The sequence below is a fragment of the Pelobates fuscus genome, chromosome 3 (assembly GCF_036172605.1).
Source record: "Pelobates fuscus isolate aPelFus1 chromosome 3, aPelFus1.pri, whole genome shotgun sequence".
NCBI lineage: Eukaryota > Metazoa > Chordata > Amphibia > Anura > Pelobatidae > Pelobates > Pelobates fuscus.
The window spans coordinates 5356036-5383511 of NC_086319.1; the positions used below are offsets into that span (position 1 = coordinate 5356036).

The following is a 27476-nucleotide window of genomic DNA, read 5'->3' on the forward strand; positions in this document are numbered from 1 at the left end:
GTTAGGTGTAACCAGGGGTCCGGCTGTTCTGGTTGAGGATGGCCAGAGGTGATGCTATTCTGAGTGTGAGTAGGGGTGTGACCAGGGGCCGGGCTGTTCTGAGTGTGAGTGGGAGTGTGATCAGGGGTGGGGCTGCTCTGAGTGTGAGTGGGAGTGTGACCTGGGGTGGGGCTGTTCTGAGTGTGAGTGGGAGTGTGACCAGGGGCGGGGCTGTTCTGAGTGTGAGTGGGAGTGTTACCGGGGGGGGCTGTTCTGAGTGGGAGTGGGAGTGTGACCAGGGGCGGGGCTGTTCTGAGTGTAAGTGGGAGTGTGACTAGGGACGGGGCTGTTCTGAGTGTGAGTGGGAGTGTGACCAGGGGTGGGGCTGTTCTGAGTGGGAGTGGGAGTGTGACCAGGGGCGGGGCTGTTCGGAGTGTGAGTGGGAGTGTGACCTGGGGTGGGGCTGCTCTGAGTGTGAGTGGGAGTGTGACCAGGGGTGGGGCTGTTCTGAGTGTGAGTGGGAGTGTGACTAGGGACGGGGCTGTTCGGAGTGTGAGTGGGAGTGTGACCAGGGTCGGGGCTGTTCTGAGTGTGAGTGGGAGTGTGACCAGGGGCGGGGCTGTTCTGAGTGTGAGTGGGAGTGTGACCAGGGGCGGGGCTGTTCGGAGTGGGAGTGTGACCAGGGGCGGGGCTGCTCTGAGTGTGAGTGTGACCAGGGCGGGGCTGTTCTGAGTGTGAGTGTTATCGGGGGGGGGCTGTTCTGAGTGGGAGTGTGACCAGGGGCGGGGCTGTTCTGAGTGGGAGTGGGAGTGTGACCAGGGGTGGGGCTGTTCTGAGTGGGAGTGGGAGTGTGACCAGGGGCGGGGCTGTTCGGAGTGTGAGTGGGAGTGTGACCTGGGGTGGGGCTGCTCTGAGTGTGAGTGGGAGTGTGACCAGGGGTGGGGCTGTTCTGAGTGGGAGTGGGAGTGTGACTAGGGACGGGGCTGTTCGGAGTGTGAGTGGGAGTGTGACCAGGGTCGGGGCTGTTCTGAGTGTGAGTGGGAGTGTGACCAGGGGCGGGGCTGTTCTGAGTGTGAGTGGGAGTGTTACCGGGGGGGGCTGTTCTGAGTGGGAGTGGGAGTGTGACCAGGGGCGGGGCTGTTCTGAGTGTGAGTGGGAGTGTTACCGGGGGGGGCTGTTCTGAGTGTGAGTGGGAGTGTGACCAGGGGCGGGGCTGTTCGGAGTGGGAGTGTGACCAGGGGCGGGGCTGCTCTGAGTGTGAGTGTGACCAGGGCGGGGCTGTTCTGAGTGTGAGTGTTATCGGGGGGGGCTGTTCTGAGTGGGAGTGTGACCAGGGGCGGGGCTGTTCTGAGTGGGAGTGGGAGTGTGACCAGGGGTGGGGCTGTTCTGAGTGGGAGTGGGAGTGTGACCAGGGGCGGGGCTGTTCGGAGTGTGAGTGGGAGTGTGACCTGGGGTGGGGCTGCTCTGAGTGTGAGTGGGAGTGTGACCAGGGGTGGGGCTGTTCTGAGTGTGAGTGGGAGTGTGACTAGGGACGGGGCTGTTCGGAGTGTGAGTGGGAGTGTGACCAGGGTCGGGGCTGTTCTGAGTGTGAGTGGGAGTGTGACCAGGGGCGGGGCTGTTCTGAGTGTGAGTGGGAGTGTTACCGGGGGGGGCTGTTCTGAGTGGGAGTGGGAGTGTGACCAGGGGCGGGGCTGTTCTGAGTGTGAGTGGGAGTGTTACCGGGGGGGGCTGTTCTGAGTGTGAGTGGGAGTGTGACCAGGGGCGGGGCTGTTCGGAGTGGGAGTGTGACCAGGGGCGGGGCTGCTCTGAGTGTGAGTGTGACCAGGGCGGGGCTGTTCTGAGTGTGAGTGTTATCGGGGGGGGGCTGTTCTGAGTGGGAGTGTGACCAGGGGCGGGGCTGTTCTGAGTGGGAGTGGGAGTGTGACCAGGGGCGGGGCTGTTCTGAGTGGGAGTGGGAGTGGGAGTGTGACCAGGGGCGGGGCTGTTCTGAGTGGGAGTGGGAGTGTGACCAGGGGCAGGGCTGTTCTGAGTGTGAGTGAGAGTGTGACCAGGGGTGGGGCTTCTCTGAGTGTGATTGGGGGTGTGACCAGGGGCGGGGCTGTTCTGAGTGTGAGTGGGAGTGTGACCAGGGGCGGGGCTGTTCTGAGTGTGAGTGGGAGTGGGACCAGGGGTGGGACTGCTCTGAGTGTGAGTGGGAGTGTGACCAGGGGCGGGGCTGTTCTGAGTGTGAGTGGGGGTGTGACCAGGTGCGGGGCTGTTCTGAGTGTGAGTGGGAGTGTGACCAGGGGCGGGGCTGCTCTGAGTGTGATTGGGGGTGTGACCAGGGGCGGGGCTGTTCTGAGTGTGAGTGGGAGTGTGACCAGGGGTGGGACTGCTCTGAGTGTGAGTGGGAGTGTGACCAGGGGCGGGGCTGTTCTGAGTGTGAGTGGGAGTGTGACCAGGGGTGGGACTGCTCTGAGTGTGAGTGGGAGTGTGACCAGGGGCGGGGCTGTTCGGAGTGTGAGTGGGAGTGTGACCTGGGGTGGGGCTGCTCTGAGTGTGAGTGGGAGTGTGACCAGGGGTGGGACTGCTCTGAGTGTGAGTGGGAGTGTGACCAGGGGCGGGGCTGTTCTGAGTGTGAGTGGGGGTGTGGCCAGAAGCCGGCTGTTCTGACTTACTAATAACAATTTATAGAACTAAAATGTAATGTAGAAGAAGAACAATGTATCTACGCAGACTGATTTCTAAACACACTTATTGCAGTTTAACCCCTTAGTGACCAGACTATTTTTCAATTTTCTTATGCTGTTTTTACATTGTCTTACCGTTAAGGACCAGGGCTGTTTTTACATTGTCTTACCGTTAAGGACCAGGGCTGTTTTTACATTTCTGTGGTGTTTGTATTTGGCTGTAATTTTCCTCTTGCTCATTTACTGTTCCCACACATATTATATGCCGTTTTTCTCGCCATTAGATGGTCTTTCTAAAGATATTATTTTCATCATATCATATAATTTACTATAAAAATAAATAAAATATGATGACATTTGTTTAAAAAAAAACAACACACTTTTTCGAACGTTGACCCCCAAAATCTGTTATGTGTAGCTGCCAAATTATATCCCAAGATGTGTTCAGCAACATCTCCTGAGTACAACAGTGCCCCCAATGTACAGGTTTTATGGTTTTTTGCAAACTTACAGGGGTCAAATTTAGAGCTTTCCCCCAGGGCCGGCCCAAGAGATTGTGCTGCTTGGGTCGAAGGATGAAATGCTGCCCCCTTACCAAAACCAAAATGCCGCTCCTGTCAAAGTGCCGCCTGGAAGCATGGCTCCACCGGGGCCTATGGGCGGCCTGCTTTCCCCTTTTCCACATTTGCACATCGAAATTTGGCAGATTGGTTTGCTGGGCCTATGTTTCCTTTGAGACCATATGGCAGCTCAGGAATGAAAACTAACCCCCATTTGTAAAAGTAGACAACCCACAGTATTTAAAAACGTCCAGACTTTTTTAGTAGTCACTTAGTCCCAAACCCTGGCCAAAATTAGCGTTTATATTGTGTTTTTGCATTTCTCACACATAACTTGATAATATCATCTGTGAAATGGCAGTTTAACACATTTTACTGCTCTAAAACAGTCATATTTGTGTAGAGTAATGTCTCACGAGTACAACAGAACCCCTCAAGTAGAGGTTTTATGGTGCTTTGTTACAGGATCAAACATAATATTTGCCCATTTCTGTTTTTATAAATTGCTATTTGCCAGATTGGCTATGTTGCCTTTGAGACGGTATGTCAGCCCAGAAATGATAATTAACCAAATCATGGCATACCATTTCATAAAGTAGTCAACCCAGGGTATTCAAAATGGGGTAAGTCCAGTCTTTTGTAATAGCCACTTAGTCACAAACGCTGGCCAAAGTTAGCATTTTTTGTTTTTCATTTTTTTAAAAGAAAAACTGAACTTTTACTGGTGATTTCATAGTCTTGATAAGTTTTACTGTGGTAAACACTCATATTTGTGTTCAGAGAAGTCTCCCGAGTATAACAATACCCCACATGTAATGGTTTTATGGTGTTTTGGAAAGTTACAGGGTTAAATATAGGGCTTGCCAATTAAATTCTCTGGACTGTCTGCCTGGGTTGTCAGGCAGGTCCCTCAAATTCTAATTAATACAATTAATTAATTATGTAGTTAATAGCTAAATATATATAGAATGTAATGTAGTTTATATATATATATATATTTTAAATTTATATTCCATAAATATTTATATAAAAAGAGTTGTTTTTTTCCCCCACCACAACTCATTTGGTATCTACTTTACAAAGCTCCATAGCCAGCCAGTAACCAGCCTCGTGCTGATGAGTTGCATTAACAACGAAACAGCTGTCCATGAGTGGTTCACTCGCTTTGCTCCTCTTCCTGAGTTGTGTTTCAAAGCTGTTGTATACAGCAGACACATACACCAAGGAATCCATGGACAAAGTGGAAATATGGCAAAAATGTGGTTCTTTGTTGAGCTCATTTGCATACGCCTACCCAGAATCCCTTGCAGTAGTGAGAGCTCTGTTAAAGTGACAATTCTGTGGGAAAAGCACGTCTTATGGCTTGACTGGTGTGTTTATTTGTTTTTAGCAATGTATTAACTATATATATATATATTCTAATTGTATTTTAATATTAAATATATTATAGTCATTCTATTTGTATTTTAATATTAATATATATATATATATATATATATATATATATGTAATTATATATTAATATTAAAATACACTTAGAATAATGGATTGTGTATGTGTGTATAAAAGTACTTAGAATATATATATATATATAATAAAAGAAGGAGATGCACTCTGCGGTCTTTGATGAAAAAATCTCTGGTATTTAATACAACAAGAAATTTACATCTGTCTGATCGACGTTTCGACTTCTACAGACACAGTATAAACACAGTCACTGAGCTCACTATGCACAGTGCAGACACGGTATAAACACACAGTCACTGAGCTCACTACACACAGTCACTGAGCTCACTATACACAGTGCAGACACGGTATAAACACAGTCACTGAGCTCACTACACACAGTCACTGAGCTCACTATACACAGTGCAGACACGGTATAAACACACAGTCACTGAGCTCACTACACACAGTCACTGAGCTCACTATACACAGTGCAGACACGGTATAAACACATAGTCACTGAGCTCACTAAACACAGTCACTGAGCTCACTATACTGTGCAGACACAGTATAAACACACAGTCACTGAGCTCACTATACATAGTGCAGACACGGTATAAACACAGTCACTGAGCTCACTATACACAGTGCAGACACGGTTTAAACACACAGTCACTGAGCTCACTACACACAGTCACTGAGCTCACTATACAAAGTGCAGACACAGTATAAATACACAGTCACTGAGCTCACTATGCACAGTGCAGACACGGTATAAACACACAGTCACTGAGCTCACTACACACAGTCACTGAGCTCACTATACACAGTGCAGACACGGTATAAACACAGTCACTGAGCTCACTATGCACAGTGCAGACACGGTATAAACACAGTCACTGAGCTCACTACACACAGTCACTGAGCTTACTATACACAGTGCAGACACGGTATAAACACAGTCACTGAGCTCACTATGCACAGTGCAGACACGGTATAAACACACAGTCACTGAGCTCACTACACACAGTCACTGAGCTCACTATACACAGTGCAGACACGGTATAAACACAGTCACTGAACTCACTACACACAGTCACTGAACTCACTACACACAGTGCAGACATGGTATAAACACAGTCACTGAGCTCACTATGCACAGTGCAGACACGGTAAAAAAACACACAGTCACTGAGCTCACTACACACATTGCAGAAACAGTATAAACACACAGTCACTGAGCTCACTATACACAGTGCAGACACAGTATAAATACACCTGCACTGAGCTCACTATACACAGTGCAGACACGGTATAAACACATAGTCACTGAGCTCACTAAACACAGTCACTGAGCTCACTATACTGTGCAGACACAGTATAAACACACAGTCACTGAGCTCACTATACATAGTGCAGACACGGTATAAACACAGTCACTGAGCTCACTATGCACAGTGCAGACACGGTATAAACACACAGTCACTGAGCTCACTACACACAGTCACTGAGCTCACTATACACAGTGCAGACACGGTATAAACACAGTCACTGAACTCACTACACACAGTCACTGAACTCACTACACACAGTGCAGACATGGTATAAACACAGTCACTGAGCTCACTATGCACAGTGCAGACACGGTATAAACACACAGTCACTGAGCTCACTACACACATTGCAGAAACAGTATAAACACACAGTCACTGAGCTCACTATACACAGTGCAGACACAGTATAAATACACATGCACTGAGCTCACTATACACAGTGCAGACACGGTATAAACACATAGTCACTGAGCTCACTATACACAGTGCAGACACGGTATAAACACATAGTCACTGAGCTCACTAAACACAGTCACTGAGCTCACTATACTGTGCAGACACAGTATAAACACACAGTCACTGAGCTCACTATACATAGTGCAGACACGGTATAAACACAGTCACTGAGCTCACTATACACAGTGCAGACACGGTTTAAACACACAGTCACTGAGCTCACTACACACAGTCACTGAGCTCACTATACAAAGTGCAGACACAGTATAAATACACAGTCACTGAGCTCACTATACACAGTGCAGACACGGTATAAACACACAGTCACTGAGCTCACTACACACAGTCACTGAGCTCACTATACACAGTGCAGACACGGTATGAACACACAGTCACTGAGCTCACTATACATAGTGCAGACACGGTATAAACACACAGTCACTGAGCTCATTATACACAGTGCAGACACGGTATGAACAGACACGGTATGAACACACAGTCACTGAGCTCACTATACACATTGCAGACACAGTATAAACACACAGTCACTGAGCTCACTATACACAGTGCAGACACAGTATAAACACACAGTCACTGAGCTCACTATACACAGTGCAGACACGGTATAACCACAGTCACTGAGCTCACTATACACAATGCAGACACGGTATAACCACAGTCACTGAGCTCACTATACACAGTGCTGACACGGTATAACCACAGTCACTGAGCTCACTATGAACGGTGCATCGATCACCATTAATTGGAGTTTCTTTTCTCTTCCAGCTATTGGGCCATACAGAATGGGACCACAAGCGAGCATCGAGGGGCTCTCAGGTTAGTTACTACATACTGTATGTTATGGATATTCTGAGCACTGAACAATGGCTAATATTCTGCTGTGTTCACTGAATGTACATTGAAATTAGAGATTTGCCATTTATTGCAGAAAATACAAGAATAATGATAATTAAGTGTTCTTGCATAGCAAGACCACTTACTGTTATCTCACATATATATTATTATTATAGCCAAATTTGCCACCCTAACTCCTCCCACAGTTTTTACACTACATAGACAGAAATTTACCAAATGTGCAGATTGTTCCCGATCGGAATGCTATTACTTTGTGGAACGTTTCAGCGAATGGTTCTCGGAATATCGTCGTTCTTGTGGCGAAATTTGTCCCATAGGAATGAATGGCAAAGCTAGAGTGGGAGCTGGCAAAAGCTGAAAAATCAGGACATGATTTCTAAACTGCCACCACTCCCTCATTTTCAGGCCCACCTACACAAATCTTATATCAAAACGTTCAGCTATCCCTGCTGCCACTAGAAATGCCACAGCTAAGCCATAGTCCTTATAGTTTTCACAATATTTCACAAAATCATTTGTTTGCAACTCATGCCATCCATTGACATTCATTGAAACTCCACTCTCAGGGCCGTTTGAAGGAATTTGGGGGCCCCAAGCAAAAAAGGAAATGGAGGCCCCGCAAACCCCCTCCCCCCCACACACACGCAAAGCCTACAGGAACCACAGCATAGCCATACAGTTTAAAGGACCACTCTAGTGCCAGGAAAACATACTCGTTTTCCTGGCACTAGAGTGCCCTGAGGGTGCCCCCACCCTCAGGGACCCACTCCCGCCGGGCTCTGGGGGGAGGAAGGGGTTAATCTTACCTCTTTCTCCAGCGCCGGGCGGGGAGCTTTCCTCCTCCTCTTCTTCTGCCTTGCGACGTCATGGGCTGAATGCGCATGCGCGGCAGGAGCCGCGCTCGCATTCAGCCGGTCGCATAGGAAAGCATTTACAATGCTTTCCTATGGACGCTTGCGTGCTCTCACTGTGATTTTCACAGTGAGAATCACACAAGCGCCTCTAGCGGCCGTCAATGAGACAGCCACTAGAGGTTTTGGAGGCTGGATTAACCCTCAGTATAAACATAGCAGTTTCTCTGAAACTGCTGTTTATTTAAAAAAAAGGGTTAATCCTAGAGGGACCTGGCACCCAGACCACCTCATTAAGCTGAAGTGGTCTGGGTGCCTAGAGTGGTCCTTTAAGTTCACCCACACTTTATATAAATAAAAAAGGTTTACAGTGCAAATACTGCTGTTGCATATAATGTGCATAAAATTTTAACATTTTCAACTATTTAACATTTGCAAAAAACACCAGTGTACCATAAAATCAAATATACATTAAAAAAGTGCACAATAACTAAATCCAACATACTTAAAATACACACACATTTTTCAGTTTTCACAAACGTGCAAATTATCTAAAACTGCTGTGCACGTAGTGTGAAAGAGCTCCCTGTCCTGTCCCCTGTCCTTTAGGGCTCTCTCTTCCGTCCCTTAGAGCTCTGCCCTGCCTCTTGGTGGTCTTTCCTCCCCCGCCCCCAGTGTTCTCCTCATCTCCGCTTCTCCTCACCCCCTCCCTGTGTTCTCCTCATCTCCACTTCTCCTCACCTCCCCCCTCAGTGTTCTCCTCATCTCCTCACCCCCCTCTCCCTGTGTTCTTCTTACTCCTCCCCCTCCCTGTGTTTTTCTTACTCCTTCCCTCCCCCCTATGTTCTTCTTACTCCTCCCCTCTCCCCCTCCCTATGTTCTTCTTACTACTCATCTCTCCCCCTCCCTATGTTCTTCTTACTCCCCTCCCCCATCTTGTCCTTCTTACTCTCCTCCCCCCTCCCTGTGTCCTTCTTACTCCCCTTCCCCCTCCCTGTGTCCTGCTTACTCCCCTTCCCCCTCCCGGTGTCCTTCTTACTCCCCTTCCCCCTCCCTGTGTTCTTTTTACTCCCCCCTGTTTTTTTTACTCCCCCATCCCATGTTTTTTTACTCCCCCTCCCCATGTTTTTTACTCCCCCCTCCATGTTTTTTACTCCCCCTCCCTAAGTTTTTTTACTCCCCCTCCCTATGTTTTTTTACTCCCCCTCCCTATGTTTTTTTTTACTCCTCCCTCCCCCTCACTATGTTTTTTTTTACCCCCCCATGTTTTTTTACTCCCCCTCCCTATGTTTTTTTTACTCCCCCCATGTTTTTTACCCCCCTCTCCATGTTTTTTTTACTCCCCCAATGTTTTTTTTACTCCCCATCCTATGTTTTTTTTACTCCCCCCCTATGTTTTTTTACCCCCCCACTCCTTCTGTTCTTTTTACTACTCTCCCCCCCCCCATGTTCTTCTCAGTTACCTCCACTTCCCTGTAGCGTGGCCGAGCTCCTCTTCCTCCTGGCTGTCAGTCAGGCCGGGTACTGCGCGGTACAGGAGATTCAGTTTCCTGTTCCCGGCCGAACTGAAAGGAAGTGTGCACTTCCTGTCAGTCCGGCTAGGAACAGGAAACTGAATCTCCTGAAACGCGCAGTACCCGGCCTGACTGACAGCCAGGAGGAAGAGGAGCTCGGCCACGCTACAGGGAAGGGGAGGTGACGAGAGAGGAGTGCTGCAGCCATCTGAGCGCTCTCTATAGAGCGCTCAGGCGGCTGCAGCCTTATAGGAAGCACCGGCTCTGCTCGGGGCCCCGGCTCTGCTCGGGGCCCCGGGCCAGCTCAGGGCCCCAAGCAATTGCTTGGTTTCCCTGCCCGCTAGCGACGGGCCTGTCCACTCTAGCCAGCTCAAACTTGAAGGGCAATTTCTAAACTGCGACAGTGGCTTCATTTTTAATACTTCAGAGACATACTATGTATCAATGTAGGTCTGGGTCTTGTGATTCTCACAATATAAAGCTCTTCGCTGTAGGATGTATAGTTCTTAAAATACGACCGTTTGAAGATGGCAACCACCCAAATACTCTGACCTGTGCCAGGCTGCAGCAGCAAGTGATGTCATAGACAGGGCCTTTTGCACCTGCTAATGTTTTTACAACTGTATGTTTTAATATAACTGTGAAGCACTTTGGGAAACAACATTGCAATTAAATGTGCTATATAAATAAATAATAACAGTTACTCTACCCACTCCAGTTGTAGACTACTGATGGAGGCAAGAACACTTCACACAATTTCCCCAGAAATTGAAGCTTTTCTAGTTATTACTGCCAGGCTCCACTAGAAAAGCCCATATAAGGGGATGACATGTGGACGGGTGTGATTTCCCTAATCAATACCTGTCTATGTGCTCATGAAGATACCCTCCCTGTGTATTGTGGTACAAGATAAAGATCTAGATTGGCTGATGGGTAAAGACACTATACTTTCTGTGTGTTAATCAGCGCCCGGTATCAGCTGCCGTGTGTCAATCGGCGCCCGGTATCTGCTGCCGTGTGTTAATCAGCGCCCGGTATCAGCTGCCGTGTGTTAATCAGCGCCCGGTATCAGCTGCTGTGTGTTAATCAGCGCCCGGTATCTGCTGCCGTGTGTCAATCAGCGCCCGGTATCAGCTGCCGTGTGTTAATCAGCGCCCGGTATCAGCTGCTGTGTGTTAATCAGCGCCCGGTATCTGCTGCCATGTGTTAATCAGCGCCCGGTATCAGCTGCCGTGTGTTAATCAGCGCCCGGTATCAGCTGCCGTGTGTTAATCAGCGCCCGGTATCAGCTGCTGTGTGTCAATCAGCGCCCGGTATCTGCTGCCGTGTGTTAATCAGCGCCCGGTATCTGCTGCCGTGTGTTAATCAGCGCCCGGTATCTGCTGCCGTGTGTTAATCAGCGCCCGGTATCTGCTGCCATGTGTTAATCAGCGCCCGGTATCAGCTGCCGTGTGTTAATCTGTGCCCGGTATCTGCTGCCGTGTGTTAATCAGCGCCCGGTATCAGCTGCTGTGTGTTAATCTGCGCCCGGTATCTGCTGCCGTGTGTTAATCAGCGCCCGGTATCAGCTGCTGTGTGTTAATCAGCGCCCGGTATCTGCTGCCATGTGTTAATCAGCGCCCGGTATCTGCTGCCGTGTGTTAATCAGCGCCCGGTATCAGCTGCTGTGTGTTAATCTGCGCCCGGTATCTGCTGCCGTGTGTTAATCAGCGCCCGGTATCTGCTGCCGTGTGTTAATCAGCGCCCGGTATCTGCTGCTGTGTGTTAATCTGCGCCCGGTATCCGCTGCTGTGTGTTAATCAGCGCCCGGTATCTGCTGCCGTGTGTTAATCAGCGCCCGGTATTAGCTGCCGTGTGTTAATCAGCGCCCGGTATCTGCTGCCATGTGTTAATCAGCGCCCGGTATCTGCTGCCGTGTGTCAATCAGCGCCCGGTATCTGCTGCTGTGTGTTAATCAGCGCCCGGTATCAGCTGCTGTGTGTTAATCAGCGCCCGGTATCAGCTGCCGTGTGTCAATCAGCGCCCGGTATCAGCTGCCGTGTGTCAATCAGCGCCCGGTATCAGCTGCCGTGTGTTAATCAGCGCCCGGTATCTGCTGCCATGTGTTAATCAGCGCCCGGTATCTGCTGCTGTGTGTTAATCAGCGCCCGGTATCAGCTGCCGTGTGTTAATCAGCGCCCGGTATCAGCTGCTGTGTGTTAATCAGCGCCCGGTATCAGCTGCCGTGTGTTAATCAGCGCCCGGTATCTGCTGCCGTGTGTTAATCAGCGCCTGGTATCTGCTGCCATGTGTTAATCAGCGCCCGGTATCTGCTGCCGTGTGTTAATCAGCGCCCGGTATCTGCTGCTGTGTGTTTATCAGCGCCCGGTATCTGCTGCCGTGTGTTAATCAGCGCCCGGTATCTGCTGCTGTGTGTTTATCAGCGCCCGGTATCTGCTGACGTGTGTTAATCAGCGCCCGGTATCAGCTGCCGTGTGTCAATCAGCGCCCGGTATCTGCTGCCGTGTGTTAATCAGCGCCCGGTATCTGCTGCCGTGTGTTAATCAGCGCCCGGTATCAGCTGCCGTGTGTTAATCAGCGCCCGGTATCTGCTGCCGTGTGTTAATCAGCGCCCGGTATCAGCTGCTGTGTGTTAATCAGCGCCCGGTATCTGCTGACGTGTGTTAATCAGCGCCCGGTATCTGCTGCCGTGTGTTAATCAGCGCCCGGTATCAGCTGCTGTGTGTTAATCAGCGCCCGGTATCAGCTGCCGTGTGTTAATCAGCGCCCGGTATCTGCTGACGTGTGTTAATCAGCGCCCGGTATCTGCTGCCGTGTGTTAATCAGCGCCCGGTATCAGCTGCCGTGTGTTAATCAGCGCCCGGTATCTGCTGCTGTGTGTTAATCTGCGCCCGGTATCTGCTGCCGTGTGTTAATCAGCGCCCGGTATCAGCTGCCGTGTGTTAATCAGCGCCCGGTATCAGCTGCCGTGTGTTAATCAGCGCCCGGTATCTGCTGCCGTGTGTTAATCAGCGCCCGGTATCAGCTGCTGTGTGTTAATCAGCGCCCGGTATCTGCTGACGTGTGTTAATCAGCGCCCGGTATCTGCTGCCGTGTGTTAATCAGCGCCCGGTATCAGCTGCTGTGTGTTAATCAGCGCCCGGTATCAGCTGCTGTGTGTTAATCAGCGCCCGGTATCTGCTGCCGTGTGTTAATCAGCGCCCGGTATCTGCTGCCGTGTGTTAATCAGCGCCCGGTATCTGCTGCCGTGTGTTAATCAGCGCCCGGTATCTGCTGCCGTGTGTTAATCAGCGCCCGGTATCTGCTGCCATGTGTTAATCAGCGCCCGGTATCCGCTGCTGTGTGTTAATCAGCGCCCGGTATCTGCTGCCGTGTGTTAATCAGCGCCCGGTATCTGCTGCCATGTGTTAATCAGCGCCCGGTATCTGCTGCCGTGTGTTAATCAGCGCCCGGTATCAGCTGCTGTGTGTTAATCAGCGCCCGGTATCAGCTGCCGTGTGTTAATCAGCGCCCGGTATCTGCTGCCATGTGTTAATCAGCGCCCGGTATCAGCTGCTGTGTGTTAATCAGCGCCCGGTATCCGCTGCTGTGTGTTAATCAGCGCCCGGTATCAGCTGCTGTGTGTTAATCAGCGCCCGGTATCTGCTGCCGTGTGTTAATCAGCGCCCGGTATCTGCTGCCATGTGTTAATCAGCGCCCGGTATCTGCTGCCGTGTGTTAATCAGCGCCCGGTATCAGCTGCTGTGTGTTAATCAGCGCCCGGTATCAGCTGCTGTGTGTTAATAAGCGCCCGGTATCAGCTGCCGTGTGTTAATCAGCGCCCGGTATCAGCTGCTGTGTGTTAATCAGCGCCCGGTATCAGCTGCCGTGTGTTAATCAGCGCCCGGTATCAGCTGCTGTGTGTTAATCAGCGCCCGGTATCTGCTGCCGTGTGTTAATCAGCGCCCGGTATCTGCTGCCGTGTGTTAATCAGCGCCCGGTATCAGCTGCCGTGTGTTAATCAGCGCCCGGTATCAGCTGCCGTGTGTTAATCAGCGCCCGGTATCAGCTGCCGTGTGTTAATCAGCGCCCGGTATCAGCTGCCGTGTGTTAATCAGCGCCCGGTATCAGCTGCCGTGTGTTAATCAGCGCCCGGTATCTGCTGCCATGTGTTAATCAGCGCCCGGTATCAGCTGCTGTGTGTTAATCAGCGCCCGGTATCAGCTGCTGTGTGTTAATCAGCGCCCGGTATCTGCTGCCATGTGTTAATCAGCGCCCGGTATCTGCTGCCATGTGTTAATCAGCGCCCGGTATCTGCTGCCGTGTGTTAATCAGCGCCCGGTATCTGCTGCCGTGTGTTAATCAGCGCCCGGTATCTGCTGCCATGTGTTAATCAGCGCCCGGTATCAGCTGCTGTGTGTTAATCAGCGCCCGGTATCAGCTGCTGTGTGTTAATCAGCGCCCGGTATCAGCCGCCGTGTGTTAATCAGCGCCCGGTATCAGCTGCTGTGTGTTAATCAGCGCCCGGTATCTGCTGCCGTGTGTTAATCAGCGCCCGGTATCTGCTGCTGTGTGTTAATCAGCGCCCGGTATCTGCTGCTGTGTGTTAATCAGCGCCCGGTATCTGCTGCTGTGTGTTAATCTGCGCCCGGTATCTGCTGCCGTGTGTTAATCAGCGCCCGGTATCTGCTGCCATGTGTTAATCAGCGCCCGGTATCAGCTGCCGTGTGTTAATCAGCGCCCGGTATCAGCTGCCGTGTGTCAATCAGCACACGGTATCTGCTGCTGTGTGTTAATCTGCACCCGGTATCAGCTGCCGTGTGTTAATCAGCACACGGTATCTGCTGCCGTGTGTTAATCAGCGCCCGATATCAGCTGCCGTGTGTTAATCAGCGCCCGGTATCTGCTGCCGTGTGTTAATCAGCGCCCGGTATCAGCTGCCGTGTGTTAATCAGCGCCCGGTATCAGCTGCTGTGTGTCAATCAGCGCCCGGTATCTGCTGCTGTGTGTTAATCAGCGCCCGGTATCAGCTGCTGTGTGTTAATCAGCGCCCGGTATCAGCTGCTGTGTGTTAATCAGCGCCCGGTATCAGCTGCTGTGTGTTAATCAGCGCCAGGTATCAGCTGCTGTGTGTTAATCAGCGCCCGGTATCAGCTGCCGTGTGTTAATCAGCGCCCGGTATCAGCTGCCGTGTGTTAATCAGCGCCCGGTATCAGCTGCTGTGTGTTAATCAGCGCCCGGTATCAGCTGCCGTGTGTTAATCAGCGCCCGGTATCAGCTGCCGTGTGTTAATCAGCGCCCGGTATCTGCTGCCGTGTGTTAATCAGCGCCCGGTATCAGCTGCCGTGTGTTAATCTGTGCCCGGTATCTGCTGCCGTGTGTTAATCAGCGCCCGGTATCAGCTGCTGTGTGTTAATCAGCGCCCGGTATCAGCTGCCGTGTGTTAATCAGCGCCCGGTATCTGCTGCCGTGTGTTAATCAGCGCCCGGTATCAGCTGCCGTGTGTTAATCAGCGCCCGGTATCAGCTGCTGTGTGTTAATCAGCGCCCGGTATCTGCTGCTGTGTGTTAATCAGCGCCCGGTATCTGCTGCCGTGTGTCAATCAGCGTCCGGTATCAGCTGCTGTGTCTTAATCAGCGCCCGGTATCAGCTGCCGTGTGTTAATCAGCGCCCGGTATCAGCTGCTGTGTGTTAATCAGCGCCCGGTATCTGCTGCTGTGTGTTAATCAGCGCCCGGTATCTGCTGCCGTGTGTCAATCAGCGCCCGGTATCAGCTGCCGTGTGTTAATCAGCGCCCGGTATCTGCTGCCATGTGTTAATCAGCGCCCGGTATCTGCTGCTGTGTGTTAATCAGCGCCCGGTATCAGCTGCCGTGTGTTAATCAGCGCCCGGTATCAGCTGCTGTGTGTTAATCAGCGCCCGGTATCAGCTGCCGTGTGTTAATCAGCGCCCGGTATCTGCTGCCGTGTGTTAATCAGCGCCTGGTATCTGCTGCCATGTGTTAATCAGCGCCCGGTATCTGCTGCCGTGTGTTAATCAGCGCCCGGTATCTGCTGCTGTGTGTTTATCAGCGCCCGGTATCAGCTGCCGTGTGTTAATCAGCGCCCGGTATCTGCTGCCGTGTGTTAATCAGCGCCCGGTATCAGCTGCTGTGTGTTAATCAGCGCCCGGTATCTGCTGACGTGTGTTAATCAGCGCCCGGTATCTGCTGCCGTGTGTTAATCAGCGCCCGGTATCAGCTGCTGTGTGTTAATCAGCGCCCGGTATCAGCTGCTGTGTGTTAATCAGCGCCCGGTATCTGCTGACGTGTGTTAATCAGCGCCCGGTATCTGCTGCCGTGTGTTAATCAGCGCCCGGTATCAGCTGCCGTGTGTTAATCAGCGCCCGGTATCTGCTGCTGTGTGTTAATCTGCGCCCGGTATCTGCTGCCGTGTGTTAATCAGCGCCCGGTATCAGCTGCCGTGTGTTAATCAGCGCCCGGTATCAGCTGCCGTGTGTTAATCAGCGCCCGGTATCTGCTGCCGTGTGTTAATCAGCGCCCGGTATCAGCTGCTGTGTGTTAATCAGCGCCCGGTATCTGCTGACGTGTGTTAATCAGCGCCCGGTATCTGCTGCCGTGTGTTAATCAGCGCCCGGTATCAGCTGCTGTGTGTTAATCAGCGCCCGGTATCAGCTGCTGTGTGTTAATCAGCGCCCGGTATCTGCTGCCGTGTGTTAATCAGCGCCCGGTATCTGCTGCCGTGTGTTAATCAGCGCCCGGTATCTGCTGCCGTGTGTTAATCAGCGCCCGGTATCTGCTGCCGTGTGTTAATCAGCGCCCGGTATCTGCTGCCATGTGTTAATCAGCGCCCGGTATCCGCTGCTGTGTGTTAATCAGCGCCCGGTATCTGCTGCCGTGTGTTAATCAGCGCCCGGTATCTGCTGCCATGTGTTAATCAGCGCCCGGTATCTGCTGCCGTGTGTTAATCAGCGCCCGGTATCAGCTGCTGTGTGTTAATCAGCGCCCGGTATCAGCTGCCGTGTGTTAATCAGCGCCCGGTATCTGCTGCCATGTGTTAATCAGCGCCCGGTATCAGCTGCTGTGTGTTAATCAGCGCCCGGTATCCGCTGCTGTGTGTTAATCAGCGCCCGGTATCTGCTGCCGTGTGTTAATCAGCGCCCGGTATCAGCTGCTGTGTGTTAATCAGCGCCCGGTATCTGCTGCCGTGTGTTAATCAGCGCCCGGTATCTGCTGCCATGTGTTAATCAGCGCCCGGTATCTGCTGCCGTGTGTTAATCAGCGCCCGGTATCAGCTGCTGTGTGTTAATCAGCGCCCGGTATCAGCTGCTGTGTGTTAATCAGCGCCCGGTATCAGCTGCCGTGTGTTAATCAGCGCCCGGTATCAGCTGCTGTGTGTTAATCAGCGCCCGGTATCAGCTGCCGTGTGTTAATCAGCGCCCGGTATCAGCTGCTGTGTGTTAATCAGCGCCCGGTATCTGCTGCCGTGTGTTAATCAGCGCCCGGTATCTGCTGCCGTGTGTTAATCAGCGCCCGGTATCAGCTGCCGTGTGTTAATCAGCGCCCGGTATCAGCTGCCGTGTGTTAATCAGCGCCCGGTATCAGCTGCCGTGTGTTAATCAGCGCCCGGTATCAGCTGCCGTGTGTTAATCAGCGCCCGGTATCAGCTGCCGTGTGTTAATCAGCGCCCGGTATCTGCTGCCATGTGTTAATCAGCGCCCGGTATCAGCTGCTGTGTGTTAATCAGCGCCCGGTATCAGCTGCTGTGTGTTAATCAGCGCCCGGTATCTGCTGCCATGTGTTAATCAGCGCCCGGTATCTGCGGCCATGTGTTAATCAGCGCCCGGTATCTGCTGCCGTGTGTTAATCAGCGCCCGGTATCTGCTGCCGTGTGTTAATCAGCGCCCGGTATCTGCTGCCATGTGTTAATCAGCGCCCGGTATCAGCTGCTGTGTGTTAATCAGCGCCCGGTATCAGCTGCTGTGTGTTAATCAGCGCCCGGTATCAGCCGCCGTGTGTTAATCAGCGCCCGGTATCAGCTGCTGTGTGTTAATCAGCGCCCGGTATCTGCTGCCGTGTGTTAATCAGCGCCCGGTATCTGCTGCTGTGTGTTAATCAGCGCCCGGTATCTGCTGCTGTGTGTTAATCAGCGCCCGGTATCTGCTGCTGTGTGTTAATCTGCGCCCGGTATCTGCTGCCGTGTGTTAATCAGCGCCCGGTATCTGCTGCCATGTGTTAATCAGCGCCCGGTATCAGCTGCCGTGTGTTAATCAGCGCCCGGTATCAGCTGCCGTGTGTCAATCAGCACACGGTATCTGCTGCTGTGTGTTAATCTGCGCCCGGTATCAGCTGCCGTGTGTTAATCAGCACACGGTATCTGCTGCCGTGTGTTAATCAGCGCCCGATATCAGCTGCCGTGTGTTAATCAGCGCCCGGTATCTGCTGCCGTGTGTTAATCAGCGCCCGGTATCAGCTGCCGTGTGTTAATCAGCACACGGTATCTGCTGCCGTGTGTTAATCAGCGCCCGATATCAGCTGCCGTGTGTTAATCAGCGCCCGGTATCTGCTGCCGTGTGTTAATCAGCGCCCGGTATCAGCTGCCGTGTGTTAATCAGCGCCCGGTATCAGCTGCTGTGTGTCAATCAGCGCCCGGTATCTGCTGCTGTGTGTTAATCAGCGCCCGGTATCAGCTGCTGTGTGTTAATCAGCGCCCGGTATCAGCTGCTGTGTGTTAATCAGCGCCCGGTATCAGCTGCTGTGTGTTAATCAGCGCCAGGTATCAGCTGCTGTGTGTTAATCAGCGCCCGGTATCAGCTGCCGTGTGTTAATCAGCGCCCGGTATCAGCTGCCGTGTGTTAATCAGCGCCCGGTATCAGCTGCTGTGTGTTAATCAGCGCCCGGTATCAGCTGCCGTGTGTTAATCAGCGCCCGGTATCAGCTGCCGTGTGTTAATCAGCGCCCGGTATCTGCTGCCGTGTGTTAATCAGCGCCCGGTATCAGCTGCCGTGTGTTAATCTGTGCCCGGTATCAGCTGCCGTGTGTTAATCAGCGCCCGGTATCTGCTGCCGTGTGTTAATCAGCGCCCGGTATCAGCTGCCGTGTGTTAATCAGCGCCCGGTATCAGCTGCTGTGTGTTAATCAGCGCCCGGTATCTGCTGCTGTGTGTTAATCAGCGCCCGGTATCTGCTGCCGTGTGTCAATCAGCGTCCGGTATCAGCTGCTGTGTCTTAATCAGCGCCCGGTATCAGCTGCCGTGTGTTAATCAGCGCCCGGTATCAGCTGCTGTGTGTTAATCAGCGCCCGGTATCTGCTGCTGTGTGTTAATCAGCGCCCGGTATCTGCTGCCGTGTGTCAATCAGCGCCCGGTATCAGCTGCCGTGTGTTAATCAGCGCCCGGTATCTGCTGCCATGTGTTAATCAGCGCCCGGTATCTGCTGCTGTGTGTTAATCAGCGCCCGGTATCAGCTGCCGTGTGTTAATCAGCGCCCGGTATCAGCTGCTGTGTGTTAATCAGCGCCCGGTATCAGCTGCCGTGTGTTAATCAGCGCCCGGTATCTGCTGCCGTGTGTTAATCAGCGCCTGGTATCTGCTGCCATGTGTTAATCAGCGCCCGGTATCTGCTGCCGTGTGTTAATCAGCGCCCGGTATCTGCTGCTGTGTGTTTATCAGCGCCCGGTATCAGCTGCCGTGTGTTAATCAGCGCCCGGTATCTGCTGCCGTGTGTTAATCAGCGCCCGGTATCAGCTGCTGTGTGTTAATCAGCGCCCGGTATCTGCTGACGTGTGTTAATCAGCGCCCGGTATCTGCTGCCGTGTGTTAATCAGCGCCCGGTATCAGCTGCTGTGTGTTAATCAGCGCCCGGTATCAGCTGCTGTGTGTTAATCAGCGCCCGGTATCTGCTGACGTGTGTTAATCAGCGCCCGGTATCTGCTGCCGTGTGTTAATCAGCGCCCGGTATCAGCTGCCGTGTGTTAATCAGCGCCCGGTATCTGCTGCTGTGTGTTAATCTGCGCCCGGTATCTGCTGCCGTGTGTTAATCAGCGCCCGGTATCAGCTGCCGTGTGTTAATCAGCGCCCGGTATCAGCTGCCGTGTGTTAATCAGCGCCCGGTATCTGCTGCCGTGTGTTAATCAGCGCCCGGTATCAGCTGCTGTGTGTTAATCAGCGCCCGGTATCTGCTGACGTGTGTTAATCAGCGCCCGGTATCTGCTGCCGTGTGTTAATCAGCGCCCGGTATCAGCTGCTGTGTGTTAATCAGCGCCCGGTATCAGCTGCTGTGTGTTAATCAGCGCCCGGTATCTGCTGCCGTGTGTTAATCAGCGCCCGGTATCTGCTGCCGTGTGTTAATCAGCGCCCGGTATCTGCTGCCGTGTGTTAATCAGCGCCCGGTATCTGCTGCCGTGTGTTAATCAGCGCCCGGTATCTGCTGCCATGTGTTAATCAGCGCCCGGTATCCGCTGCTGTGTGTTAATCAGCGCCCGGTATCTGCTGCCGTGTGTTAATCAGCGCCCGGTATCTGCTGCCATGTGTTAATCAGCGCCCGGTATCTGCTGCCGTGTGTTAATCAGCGCCCGGTATCAGCTGCTGTGTGTTAATCAGCGCCCGGTATCAGCTGCCGTGTGTTAATCAGCGCCCGGTATCTGCTGCCATGTGTTAATCAGCGCCCGGTATCAGCTGCTGTGTGTTAATCAGCGCCCGGTATCCGCTGCTGTGTGTTAATCAGCGCCCGGTATCTGCTGCCGTGTGTTAATCAGCGCCCGGTATCAGCTGCTGTGTGTTAATCAGCGCCCGGTATCTGCTGCTGTGTGTTAATCAGCGCCCGGTATCTGCTGCCATGTGTTAATCAGCGCCCGGTATCTGCTGCCGTGTGTTAATCAGCGCCCGGTATCTGCTGCCGTGTGTTAATCAGCGCCCGGTATCAGCTGCTGTGTGTTAATCAGCGCCCGGTATCTGCTGCCATGTGTTAATCAGCGCCCGGTATCTGCGGCCATGTGTTAATCAGCGCCCGGTATCTGCTGCCGTGTGTTAATCAGCGCCCGGTATCTGCTGCCGTGTGTTAATCAGCGCCCGGTATCTGCTGCCATGTGTTAATCAGCGCCCGGTATCAGCTGCTGTGTGTTAATCAGCGCCCGGTATCAGCTGCTGTGTGTTAATCAGCGCCCGGTATCAGCCGCCGTGTGTTAATCAGCGCCCGGTATCAGCTGCTGTGTGTTAATCAGCGCCCGGTATCTGCTGCCGTGTGTTAATCAGCGCCCGGTATCTGCTGCTGTGTGTTAATCAGCGCCCGGTATCTGCTGCTGTGTGTTAATCAGCGCCCGGTATCTGCTGCTGTGTGTTAATCTGCGCCCGGTATCTGCTGCCGTGTGTTAATCAGCGCCCGGTATCTGCTGCCATGTGTTAATCAGCGCCCGGTATCAGCTGCCGTGTGTTAATCAGCGCCCGGTATCAGCTGCCGTGTGTCAATCAGCACACGGTATCTGCTGCTGTGTGTTAATCTGCGCCCGGTATCAGCTGCCGTGTGTTAATCAGCACACGGTATCTGCTGCCGTGTGTTAATCAGCGCCCGATATCAGCTGCCGTGTGTTAATCAGCGCCCGGTATCTGCTGCCGTGTGTTAATCAGCGCCCGGTATCAGCTGCCGTGTGTTAATCAGCGCCCGGTATCAGCTGCTGTGTGTCAATCAGCGCCCGGTATCTGCTGGGGGTGTGTTAATCAGCGCCCGGTATCAGCTGCTGTGTGTTAATCAGCGCCCGGTATCAGCTGCTGTGTGTTAATCAGCGCCCGGTATCAGCTGCTGTGTGTTAATCAGCGCCAGGTATCAGCTGCTGTGTGTTAATCAGCGCCCGGTATCAGCTGCCGTGTGTTAATCAGCGCCCGGTATCAGCTGCCGTGTGTTAATCAGCGCCCGGTATCAGCTGCTGTGTGTTAATCAGCGCCCGGTATCAGCTGCCGTGTGTTAATCAGCGCCCGGTATCAGCTGCCGTGTGTTAATCAGCGCCCGGTATCAGCTGCCGTGTGTTAATCAGCGCCCGGTATCTGCTGCTGTGTGTTAATCAGCGCCCGGTATCTGCTGCCGTGTGTTAATCAGCGCCTGGTATCAGCTGCCGTGTGTTAATCAGCGCCCGGTATCAGCTGCTGTGTGTTAATCAGCGCCCGGTATCAGCTGCCGTGTGTTAATCAGCGCCCGGTATCAGCTGCTGTGTGTTAATCAGCGCCCGGTATCAGCTGCCGTGTGTTAATCAGCGCCCGGTATCAGCTGCTGTGTGTTAATCAGCGCCCGGTATCAGCTGCTGTGTGTTAATCAGCGCCCGGTATCTGCTGCCATGTGTCAATCAGCGCCCGGTATCTGCTGCCGTGTGTTAATCAGCGCCCGTATCAGCTGCTGTGTGTTAATCTGTGCCCGGTATCTGCTGCCGTGTGTTAATCAGCGCCCGGTATCAGCTGCTGTGTGTTAATCAGCGCCCGGTATCAGCTGCCGTGTGTTAATCAGCGCCCGGTATCTGCTGCCGTGTGTTAATCAGCGCCCGGTATCAGCTGCCGTGTGTTAATCAGCGCCCGGTATCAGCTGCTGTGTGTTAATCAGCGCCCGGTATCTGCTGCTGTGTGTTAATCAGCGCCCGGTATCTGCTGCCGTGTGTCAATCAGCGTCCGGTATCAGCTGCTGTGTCTTAATCAGCGCCCGGTATCAGCTGCCGTGTGTTAATCAGCGCCCGGTATCTGCTGCCGTGTGTTAATCAGCGCCCGGTATCAGCTGCCGTGTGTTAATCAGCGCCCGGTATCAGCTGCTGTGTGTTAATCAGCGCCCGGTATCTGCTGCTGTGTGTTAATCAGCGCCCGGTATCTGCTGCCGTGTGTCAATCAGCGCCCGGTATCAGCTGCCGTGTGTTAATCAGCGCCCGGTATCTGCTGCCATGTGTTAATCAGCGCCCGGTATCAGCTGCTGTGTGTTAATCAGCGCCCGTATCAGCTGCCGTGTGTTAATCAGCGCCCGGTATCTGCTGCTGTGTGTTAATCAGCGCCCGGTATCAGCTGCTGTGTGTTAATCAGCGCCCGGTATCTGCTGCTGTGTGTTAATCAGCGCCCGGTATCTGCTGCCGTGTGTTAATCAGCGCCCGGTATCAGCTGCTGTGTGTTAATCAGCGCCCGGTATCTGCTGCTGTGTGTTAATCAGCGCCCGGTATCAGCTGCTGTGTGTTAATCAGCGCCCGGTATCAGCCGCCGTGTGTTAATCAGCGCCCGGTATCTGCTGCCGTGTGTTAATCAGCGCCCGGTATCAGCTGCTGTGTGTTAATCAGCGCCCGGTATCTGCTGCCGTGTGTTAATCAGCGCCCGGTATTAGCTGCCATGTGTTAATCAGTGCCCGGTATCTGCTGCCGTGTGTTAATCAGTGCCCGGTATCAGCTGCTGTGTGTTAATCAGCGCCCGGTATCTGCTGCTGTGTGTTAATCAGCGCCCGTATCAGCTGCCGTGTGTTAATCAGCGCCCAGTATCTGCTGCCGTGTGTTAATCAGCGCCCGGTATCTGCTGCCGTGTGTTAATCAGCGCCTGGTATCAGCTGCTGTGTGTTAATCAGCGCCCGGTATCAGCTGCTGTGTGTCAATCAGCGCCCGGTATCAGCTGCCGTGTGTTAATCAGCGCCCGGTATCAGCTGCTGTGTGTTAATCAGCGCCCGGTATCTGCTGGCGTGTGTTAATCAGCGCCCGGTATCAGCTGCCGTGTGTTAAACAGCGCCCGGTATCAGCTGCTGTGTGTTAATCAGCGCCCGTATCAGCTGCCGTGTGTTCATCAGCGCCCGGTATCAGCTGCTGTGTGTTAATCAGCGCCCGGTATCTGCTGCCGTGTGTTAATCAGCGCCCGGTATCTGCTGCCGTGTGTTAATCAGCGCCCGGTATCAGCTGCCGTGTGTTAATCAGCGCCCGGTATCAGCTGCTGTGTGTTAATCAGCGCCCGGTATCAGCTGCCGTGTGTTAATCAGCGCCCGGTATCTGCTGCCGTGTGTTAATCAGTGCCCGGTATCAGCTGCCGTGTGTTAATCAGCGCCCGGTATCAGCTGCTGTGTGTTAATCAGCGCCCGGTATCTGCTGCCGTGTGTTAATCAGCGCCCGGTATCTGCTGCCGTGTGTTAATCAGCGCCCGGTATCTGCTGCCGTGTGTTAATCAGCGCCCGGTATCTGCTGCCGTGTGTTAATCAGCGCCCGGTATCTGCTGCCGTGTGTTAATCAGCGCCCGGTATCAGCTGCCGTGTTAATCAGCGCCCGGTATCAGCTGCTGTGTGTTAATCAGCGCCCGGTATCAGCTGCCGTGTGTTAATCAGCGCCCGGTATCTGCTGCCATGTGTTAATCAGCGCCTGGTATCTGCTGCCGTGTGTCAATCAGTGCCCGGTATCAGCTGCCGTGTGTTAATCAGCGCCCGGTATCTGCTGCCGTGTGTTAATCAGCGCCCGGTATCAGCTGCCGTGTGTTAATCAGCGCCCGGTATCAGCTGCCGTGTGTTAATCAGCGCCCGGTATCTGCTGCCGTGTGTTAATCAGCGCCCGGTATCTGCTGCTGTGTGTTAATCAGCGCCCGGTATCTGCTGCCGTGTGTTAATCTGCGCCCGGTATCTGCTGCCGTGTGTTAATCAGCGCCCGGTATCTGCTGCCGTGTGTTAATCAGCGCCCGGTATCAGCTGCCGTGTGTTAATCAGCGCCCGGTATTAGCTGCCGTGTGTTAATCAGCGCCCGGTATCAGCTGACGTGTGTTAATCAGCGCCCGGTATCTGCTGCTGTGTGTTAATCAGCGCCCGGTATCTGCTGCCGTGTGTTAATCAGCGCCCGGTATTAGCTGCCGTGTGTTAATCAGTGCCCGGTATCTGCTGCCGTGTGTTAATCAGCGCCCGGTATTAGCTGCCGTGTGTTAATCAGCGCCCGGTATCTGCTGCTGTGTGTTAATCAGCGCCCGGTATCAGCTGCCGTGTGTTAATCAGCGCCCGGTATCAGCTGCTGTGTGTTAATCAGCGCCCGGTATCAGCTGCTGTGTGTTAATCAGTGCCCGGTATCTGCTGCCATGTGTCAATCAGCGCCCGGTATCTGCTGCTGTGTGTTAATCAGCGCCCGGTATCTGCTGCCGTGTGTTAATCAGCGCCCGGTATCTGCTGCCGTGTGTTAATCAGCGCCCGGTATCAGCTGCTGTGTGTTAATCAGCGCCCGGTATCAGCTGCCGTGTGTTAAACAGCGCCCGGTATCAGCTGCTGTGTGTTAATCAGCGCCCGTATCAGCTGCCGTGTGTTCATCAGCGCCCGGTATCAGCTGCTGTGTGTTAATCAGCGCCCGGTATCTGCTGCCGTGTGTTAATCAGCGCCCGGTATCTGCTGCCGTGTGTTAATCAGCGCCCGGTATCAGCTGCCGTGTGTTAATCAGCGCCCGGTATCAGCTGCTGTGTGTTAATCAGCGCCCGGTATCAGCTGCCGTGTGTTAATCAGCGCCCGGTATCTGCTGCCGTGTGTTAATCAGTGCCCGGTATCAGCTGCCGTGTGTTAATCAGCGCCCGGTATCAGCTGCTGTGTGTTAATCAGCGCCCGGTATCTGCTGCCGTGTGTTAATCAGCGCCCGGTATCTGCTGCCGTGTGTTAATCAGCGCCCGGTATCTGCTGCCGTGTGTTAATCAGCGCCCGGTATCTGCTGCCGTGTGTTAATCAGCGCCCGGTATCTGCTGCCGTGTGTTAATCAGCGCCCGGTATCAGCTGCCGTGTTAATCAGCGCCCGGTATCAGCTGCTGTGTGTTAATCAGCGCCCGGTATCAGCTGCCGTGTGTTAATCAGCGCCCGGTATCTGCTGCCATGTGTTAATCAGCGCCCGGTATCAGCTGCCGTGTGTTAATCAGCGCCCGGTATCTGCTGCCGTGTGTCAATCAGCGCCCGGTATCAGCTGCCGTGTGTTAATCAGCGCCCGGTATCTGCTGCCGTGTGTTAATCAGCGCCCGGTATCAGCTGCCGTGTGTTAATCAGCGCCCGGTATCAGCTGCCGTGTGTTAATCAGCGCCCGGTATCTGCTGCCGTGTGTTAATCAGCGCCCGGTATCTGCTGCTGTGTGTTAATCAGCGCCCGGTATCTGCTGCCGTGTGTTAATCTGCGCCCGGTATCTGCTGCCGTGTGTTAATCAGCGCCCGGTATCTGCTGCCGTGTGTTAATCAGCGCCCGGTATCAGCTGCCGTGTGTTAATCAGCGCCCGGTATTAGCTGCCGTGTGTTAATCAGCGCCCGGTATCAGCTGACGTGTGTTAATCAGCGCCCGGTATCTGCTGCTGTGTGTTAATCAGCGCCCGGTATCTGCTGCCGTGTGTTAATCAGCGCCCGGTATTAGCTGCCGTGTGTTAATCAGTGCCCGGTATCTGCTGCCGTGTGTTAATCAGCGCCCGGTATTAGCTGCCGTGTGTTAATCAGCGCCCGGTATCTGCTGCTGTGTGTTAATCAGCGCCCGGTATCAGCTGCCGTGTGTTAATCAGCGCCCGGTATCAGCTGCTGTGTGTTAATCAGCGCCCGGTATCAGCTGCTGTGTGTTAATCAGTGCCCGGTATCTGCTGCCATGTGTCAATCAGCGCCCGGTATCTGCTGCTGTGTGTTAATCAGCGCCCGGTATCTGCTGCCGTGTGTTAATCAGCGCCCGGTATCAGCTGCCGTGTGTTAATCAGCGCCCGGTATCTGCTGCCGTGTGTTAATCAGCGCCCGGTATCAGCTGCCGTGTGTTAATCAGCGCCCGGTATCAGCTGCCGTGTGTTAATCAGCGCCCGGTATCAGCTGCCGTGTGTTAATCAGCGCCCGGTATCAGCTGCTGTGTGTTAATCAGCGCCCGGTATCAGCTGCTGTGTGTTAATCAGCCCCCGGTATCAGCTGCCGTGTGTTAATCAGCGCCCGGTATCAGCTGCTGTGTGTTAATCAGCGCCCGGTATCAGCTGCTGTGTGTTAATCAGCCCCCGGTATCAGCTGCCGTGTGTTAATCAGCGCCCGGTATCAGCTGCTGTGTGTTAATCAGCGCCCGTATCAGCTGCCGTGTGTTAATCAGCGCCCGGTATCAGCTGCTGTGTGTCAATCAGCGCCCGGTATCTGCTGCTGTGTGTTAATCAGCGCCCGGTATCAGCTGCCGTGTGTTAATCAGCGCCCGGTATCTGCTGCCGTGTGTTAATCAGCGCCCGGTATCAGCTGCCGTGTGTTAATCAGCGCCTGGTATCTGCTGCCGTGTGTTAATCAGCGCCCGGTATCAGCTGCTGTGTGTTAATCAGCGCCCGGTATCTGCTGCCGTGTGTTAATCAGCGCCCGGTATCTGCTGCCGTGTGTTAATCAGCGCCTGGTATCTGCTGCCGTGTGTTAATCAGCGCCCGGTATCAGCTGCCGTGTGTTAATCAGCGCCCGGTATCAGCTGCTGTGTGTTAATCAGCGCCCGGTATCAGCTGCCGTGTGTTAATCAGCGCCCGGTATCAGCTGCCGTGTGTCAATCAGCGCCCGGTATCTGCTGCCGTGTGTTAATCAGCCCAGTATCAGTTGATGGTTATTGATTACGCCCGGTATCAGTTGATGGGTATTGATTACGCCCGGTATCAGTTGATGGGTATTGATTACGTCCGGTATCAGTTGATGGGTATTAATTACGTCCGGTATCAGTTGATGGATATTGATTACGCCCGGTATCAGTTGATGGATATTGATTACGCCCAGTATCAGTTGATGGGTATTAATTACGCCCAGTATCAGTTGATGGGTATTAATTACGCCCATTATCAGTTGATGGGTATTGATTACGCCCAGTATCAGTTGATGGGTAATGATTACGCCCAGTATCAG

At 53.2% G+C, this 27476-nt stretch overlaps 1 protein-coding gene across 2 annotated transcripts in view; it reads left to right on the plus strand.

Moving 5' to 3' along the window:
• Positions 1-27476, plus strand: part of PDE3A (phosphodiesterase 3A) — a 443952-nt gene that overhangs the window by 187869 nt on the left and 228607 nt on the right. For both annotated transcript variants that reach the window (XM_063446637.1, XM_063446639.1), the window contains exon 2: positions 7231-7281. In XM_063446637.1, the coding sequence (XP_063302707.1) occupies positions 7231-7281 (51 nt within the window). The remainder of the gene's footprint in view (positions 1-7230; positions 7282-27476) is intronic.